The 7,044-nt window shown below is 38.0% G+C and overlaps 1 protein-coding gene across 4 annotated transcripts; it reads right to left on the minus strand.

Moving 5' to 3' along the window:
* Positions 1-2,807: 2,807 nt before the first annotated feature.
* On the minus strand, positions 2,808-5,763 carry dut (deoxyuridine triphosphatase). Of its 4 annotated transcripts, none has more exons than XM_036544118.1 (7): positions 5,541-5,763; positions 4,223-4,391; positions 3,920-4,011; positions 3,734-3,778; positions 3,485-3,559; positions 2,956-3,026; positions 2,808-2,873 (listed from the first exon to the last, which is right to left on the minus strand). In XM_036544118.1, exons 1-7 carry the CDS (start codon positions 5,575-5,577, stop codon positions 2,817-2,819), a joined length of 546 nt encoding a protein of 181 aa, XP_036400011.1. In that variant the 5' UTR covers positions 5,578-5,763; the 3' UTR covers positions 2,808-2,816. The 4 variants fall into 4 exon arrangements, with proteins under 4 accessions (XP_036400011.1, XP_036400010.1, XP_036400009.1 ...); XM_036544117.1 differs by lacking the exon at positions 5,541-5,763 and adding an exon at positions 4,995-5,177; XM_036544116.1 differs by lacking the exon at positions 5,541-5,763 and adding an exon at positions 4,995-5,177 and having other exon boundaries at positions 4,223-4,394.
* Positions 5,764-7,044: the final 1,281 nt, after the last annotated feature.

Genomic DNA, 7,044 nt, shown 5'->3' on the forward strand with positions numbered 1-7,044 from the left:
GAGGTCACATGGGAACATTTTTGAATGAGCTCAACTTTTGTTCCCACGAGCAGTTAACTGTAAATTCAATTAAGTTAAAATTTTAAATCAATAAAAAAATAACTGATCTGTCATAATTCACCATCTGTCAATGTTATGCTGGCATGGGATTCCTGTGAAGTCCTGTGGACTTCTTTGTGAGCGTTTTTAGTGAATATGGACATACTCACTCTGGACAGTGGTGCTGGTCATTAGCACTTGTAGTCAGAGACAGCAGGGGCATTGTTCAAGTACCATGTGCCTTTGATTTTTATACTCTTTCATCTAAATTAGACTGGGGACCAAAAGCAAAATGTCTTTTTAGGAATTCCATGTAAATATAAATCAGAATGTGTTCTGAATTTCTGAATTCAGCACTTTTGTCACAGACAGTTAGAACTCCAATCATATCCCATGGCCCTTTGTTGTATCCTCAGTAATGGGCCAGTATTTTATTTTCGTCATTGGATATATCCCATAATATGAATTTTAAACAGGGCTGACTTCAATATGCTGAACTTTTACATATCACTTCACTTGCTGAATTTTTTAACAGTTCACTGTGTTATTTGCATCTTTTGGCTGAAGACCATTTCATTGACGGGTAAAAGCACATTCTGAGATGTGGCTTTTTGAAATAATTCTTTATTTGTTAAACAGTATCATTTTTCAGTCCAAGTAAAAATAGATTCAATGCAAATTCACATGTATCATTTTCATTGAAAAAAACCCCCACACATATACCCCACATAGTTGATCCATAATTCCTCTAGTTGATGTAGAGTATGCATTCAATGTTTTTATAGCCTGCACAAGCACACATTCTGTGAATGTGGAATTTCATTCTAATTAGAGATAGCATACCTGAAAATGTCATTACCAGATGCTACAAGAAAAACTTGAAACCTCAATCAGAGATACTGTATGTGCTCAAAGCTTTATGCACTGTGTAATTATCTTGAGTTGTCATTGTAAAATACACTGTGTCCACATTGCTCAACATATTCTCAAATGGTCATTTGCAACTATTAGAAAGAGCAATGATCCAAAGTTCAAATAACTGGTTTATGGTCCGAGATGTTTAATGTCTGTCCAAAGAAACATTTGGACTATATATCTTAAGAAGAGGGTCTTGCCCTCTAGACAGTGACATCCAATTTATTTTGTTAGCCACTTCAATGTTACTTCCCCACTTAACTTTCAGAAGTCAATGATTTAAGTACTGGAAAAAAATGACACAGTACTTATATGGATTTATTCACCTTTGATATGACGTCATTCCAAAATAAAAATGACAATACAAACAAGGTATACAGTTACAGCATTTTTGCTCCTTTCACACTTACATTACTGCATCACAAAAAAAATTAAAATACTGCAGGCAGAAGGATAGTAAACACATGCAATAATTTAGATATGTAAAAAAAACACATTTTAACAATACATCATTCTGCTTGACTCAAACTTACATAATTCATAATTTGTGCATGATCAGTGTTGATTGAGGTTTGTTTTCTGGAAATAATGAATGTTGGATGCTATGCTGAAAACTCTTCAGGCGAAATTGCCCTCCAAAACATTTTGTAGAGAAGCCACTAGGGGTAGCACCAGGAGTTATCCAGAGGCAAATTTAGCTAACAGTACATTCTGTGCAATTTCTACATGTGGGTGCTCTGGTATGAACAAATAAATTAAGTTTTTTACGACTTTGTGGGGGGAAAAAAAACATCTGGTTTTGTTTGTCACTTTGTAATTCCAATGTCTCTACATCAGGTGACAACATTGCTAAGTTGGCAACACTGGGTGTCTGGTGTTTGCTTTAAACTGTCAACATAAAACATTTTATTGCAATGGAACACAATGTTATTTACTTAATTTTGTCATGCAGAAATGATTTTCTTTGTGTGGTAAATAGCTACACTGAGAATAGCTGGACATTACCGAATATATTTTTTCACCATGTACATACAGTGCCATCTAATGGCAAATTCAAGAACATGCATTACACAGCCACGTTTGGGCTTGGCAACCACACCTACACATTCCTGTTATTGATGGGCTGTATGATATGGTTCACTTCTTAATGCACTCAACATCATGTTTGAAAAATTAGATGACAAACATCTACAAAACAATACTGAGACAACTCACGTTTTGGAAGCACCTTTTCCGATTCAAATGAGAATCGGTATTGTACAAAGAACATGACAAGTCAAAACCAGAGCATGTGCAAGGCAATTGTTACCCAGGAGTGAACTCATCCAAGCTCTCCAAGATACCACAAAGCAGTATGAGTTTCCAACACTACAGCTGCATCTCTTTGCATTCTTGTCACAGATTTGAGAGCACTCGGGGACAGACAGATGTGGAAGGACAGACATGATGACAATACCACATCTGCCTTCACAGCAAAGCACATAATAAAAATACCACTGCATGTAAACCTAAATTCATGCAGGTGAATCAACTGTTATTGCATTCCTTGCTCCAAACACTTTTTCCAGAGGTAACAAAGCCCTACGCCAAAACTCAAATGTTCAGACATCATGACAAGATAAATTAGCATAAGACAAGGTAAAAGATTGCAAGAATACTTTAATTGTAAAACCAAATTTTCAAAACTTTCACATTCAAAATGACAAATCCATGTTTGAAACTAGCTTGAAATATCTACAGTACTTGGAACATGTATGACAGCCATACATATAATGAAAAATATTAACTTTATTGCAATAAATTTGAAGTCATGAAAATGTACATAAAAATAATTCAAGTATAAAAAAGACAAAGCAGGGGTGTCAGTTTTTTCCAGTGGACCCAAAACCACCAGCACCGCGTTCAGTCTCATCCAGAGTCTAGAGGAAACACAACTGGGTTATGACATTTTACCACTCACTACGCCATTTGAACAGAATGCGATTCGGAATGACAGGATACCTCGTGCTGCTCCAGTTCTGGGTAGCAGATTTTCTCACAGATCAGCTGAGCGATGCGGTCCCCCTTTTTGACTGCAATGGAAGCAAACCTTTTTCAGTCACGCTTTTCGTACTGAAACATGTCACTGCAACAGCAGATAGGAATCCTTTGGGGACTTCCAAAACCCACCACCTCAACAATTCATGGAGTACATGAACATCTGGTTTTCCTGCCCGAATATGTCATTTTCCAAACAACACTCAAAAAGTGGCACCTACTAAGTACACAGTGATGAACCATCCGTAGGCACAAAACATAACCAGCACTGAAAGTTATTTGGGACTTGTACCCAGAATACTGCAGGTTCAAATGGGGAGAGGAACCTGCCTTTGCATATTTGGGCTAAGTACTGACAACTGAATTGCTTCGGTTAATCCATTAATATCCAGTTATACTAGAAGAATCCAGCTGCATACAAGAAGCAGCCATGAAAATAAGGTCATCTGCTAAACTATGCAACATGAAAGGCATTACATCAGTTGGAACTCACCTTCAAATGTCTCTTTACTGAAGTTGAAGAGCACAACTCCCACATTGCCTCTGTAGTCTTCATCTACAACTCCAGCTGTGGAGAAACACAAACTGATTATGAGGACATCTCAAGCGTTCCACGTGGCAAAAATCAGTTGTTGCAATGCTTTCGGTTAAGAATATATAACCACCTGTTCAAACAGCTCGCAATGTTAAACGTTAACACACCAATTCAACATGCATGCATTCAGGAGAAAACAATACGTACCTCCAACATCAATGAAGTTCTTAGCAGCTAATCCGGACCTTGGAGCTTAAAACATAAATGCCGAGATAAATGGTCAAACATGCATAACCCTTCCAGTGAATTCAATGCTTCAGAAAACATTGCCTGGGTGTCTTGCCAGCCATTTTAGCTTCGTTTAAAAAAAAAAAAAAAAACCTTGTCACTCACCTACTCTTCCATAGCACCCGGCGGGAACGGCGATCTGAATGTCTGTTTTCACTATCATCTTATCCATCGGCGCAATCGAGTAGTCATAAGCACTGTTTTAAAACATGTAGTTACCTGCTATAGTTAGCCAACGTTATCCACAAAGTAAAGCATGTCAATTCCTCTCAAACTAGCAGAGTACCCGACCAGCTAGCATGCAGAGGCGAAATCACTGATCATGTAGAGCAAGCTGGCCACACATAAAGCTATACAAATGCACTGCCCATCATCAGTTTGCTAGCCAAAAAACGAAATTGGACCAACCTGTATAGGTCATAACCCGCAGCTTTTGAGGATCCCTTTGTCGGAACAGTAGCGTTTTCAGAAAGCTTTGCAAATTTTAGAACGGTTTTGCTTTCTGCAACCGTATCCAGTTTCCTCTTTGCAGGGGACGCACCGGTGGTTTGCGTTACCTCTGAGCAGGGCATGTTTACTGCTTGCAATTGCAAAAGAGTTCAGATAAAAAATAAATTAGACAGAATAGCTGGTGGAAGGGAAACCTTAGACGTATAGCAAGCTATAATTTTAAAAAGTACAAAGTCAATAAAAACAGTACTGAGCCTGCCAAGGCATCCACCAGCTCTCCACCTAGCTAGTGAAAAGAAGAAATGTAAAACGCGCCAATATTTAAACCCATTCCCGCCAGTCCAATACCTCCAATTCCCCACCCCCAACTTTCATAGACAAAACTGTGACATTGGCAAGCTTCTTACATTGGCCACTGGAATACACGGGGTATTCAAATAAATCATCTTAGATTTTTGGAAGATGGTTGTTGTTACCAGCTTGCTTCATTGATAAGCGAGTACAATCCCTTTTTTGCTAATATGCAGTCTCTGTTTAATAGAAACGCATTGCGCTTCCGAATATGCTACTCATGCTGCACTGGGTAATTAGTATTTTCCAAGTGTCTGCTAGTTACTGTTACAGCACGACACATTAAAACCTACTGCTGTCACAGAAACGGCAGCAGGTAAAATCAAGTTGGCGGTTAGAGTCTCTTGCATATCCACATAAATGGATTTAATCTGTTTACCAGAGTTGAACACACATCCCTTTTCACTGAAGAATATTTTCGGAAAGTGAGGGGTGAATCCTCTTAGTGACAGCAGTGATGACAGCGCTTCGAGTGAAGGGAAAGTTACTTTCCTAAGGAGACGTGCCATTTTTCCAGCTTGCTCGTTCAGAGCCTGGATACTAGTTAGTTAAAGAGTATGTCACTTCCATGTGTTTCTCTAATTATATTTTAAACCTGAAGAATTAGTCTGTATCTCAAATAAATACGTAAATAAGATTATCTAATCACTTTACTTTATCCTGTTTTACAAAAATCACTGGCGCTTAAAAAAATGCATTAATTTCATTTCCTGTTGCGTATGAGTTTCAACAATTTCTTCCGGGTTTCTCATCTGAACGTAAACTGCAAATGATGGCGGTATGTTACGGTGTAATGTTACATAAATGCACTGATTATGAAGCGTGTGTATATTCCATATAGACCACTGTGCCCACTATATAAGGCGACTTGCAGGAACAAGAAACCGATCAACGAATACGCGCACTCAAAGGCCGAGAACCCAACCTGTGTTATTGGAGCTGTTAGGTTTCATGCCGTCCATATTGTGCAGGGCTTTAGCTGATCTTCATCTTCATTCGTCTGGATGCCTTGTCCAGTTTTTCTGTGCCCCACCATTTACCGATGTAATTTCTGTGAAAGTCAATACCTCTACACAGAATACGCTTTTTAAAAACACTTCCTTGTACAATCAGCACTGCGGGAATGTTGCGCAGATTCGCGTCTTGATGACGTGGAGGGACGATATACTGGGTTTATGTAACGGGACGAGTGACCCACAGTTTTTAACGGTTAGTGAGTCGTCGAGGCGTTGTTGGAAGAACTGTGGCAGGTTAGATGAATAGCTGTGCTGCTCACTAGTACAATAGAAATGATCGTGCAAAATAATCTTAAGTGTGCAGATCTGCTAATGTACAGTGGGGCGGTCAATTCTATCTACACACTGTAGACATTGCGAACAGAATACATCAGGTAACGAGCTACACGGCAGTGTGAAATTAAATTAGTATGGCCTTATTAGTATAGCCTGAATGATCAAAACCCTGTCCTATTACTATGGTCCTCTTTCACGTGATTTTGGTGCACATGTTCACATGGATGATCTGTGGTTCGTGTAAAACATGCCTCATAGATAACAGCAGACAAAATCAACTAACGCACATAATCACAACTTAAGGACAAATCAATATTTACTGATGTTCCAGTGAAAACAAACATTCTTATTACACACAAATAGAAAAACAATAGTATGATTAGCATGATGGGTGATATATTCCGTTTTGACTGTTTTAAAATACGAAATGCTCATACAGTGCTAAAATCTGAGGAACGTCAACCCTCTACAGCCTACACAGAAACACCTAAATGAACAGATAATGTGCTTGTCATCTTCCCGCATAATTTAGTACCTGTCTGGCATAATCAGTACAAAGAACAATGTCCTGATATTGTTGTACAGTTGTAACAATGGTCTACCTATGAATTCATTACTTTCAGCATAGCATCACCTGGAGCTGATTATTAATATGGCAGATTAACACAACAGCTGTTTTAGGTCACCTATTTCCCCAATCATTCAGTAAAAGCAATATTTACTGAGGTAAAATAGCAATGGGATACAGAGAAGCATCTTTCTTGCATCAAAATAAACTGAATTAAAGAAAACAAAGCAAAACAAAAATATTCCCAACATATACTGAGCCCTACACAATCTGTGTCCAATAAACAACAAATACTCATCCAAAATAAAAGTAAATTAAAAAGGTGTTCATTTAAAAACATGCAAAACTGTATTCATGCTCATCTTGTTTCTAGGTGACATGACTTTAATAAAACATATACAAGGTGTTTATGATATGAAAAAAATTCAATTTAGAATTACTGTTTCATTAAAGCAATATATATATATAGATACAACATATTCCTAAACAAGCAAGACAATACTTGTGCGGAAATACACACAGAATTGGACTTCAAACATCTATACAACCTTCTTAGGATCTCCATCCTG

The sequence above is a fragment of the Megalops cyprinoides genome, chromosome 13 (assembly GCF_013368585.1).
Source record: "Megalops cyprinoides isolate fMegCyp1 chromosome 13, fMegCyp1.pri, whole genome shotgun sequence".
NCBI lineage: Eukaryota > Metazoa > Chordata > Actinopteri > Elopiformes > Megalopidae > Megalops > Megalops cyprinoides.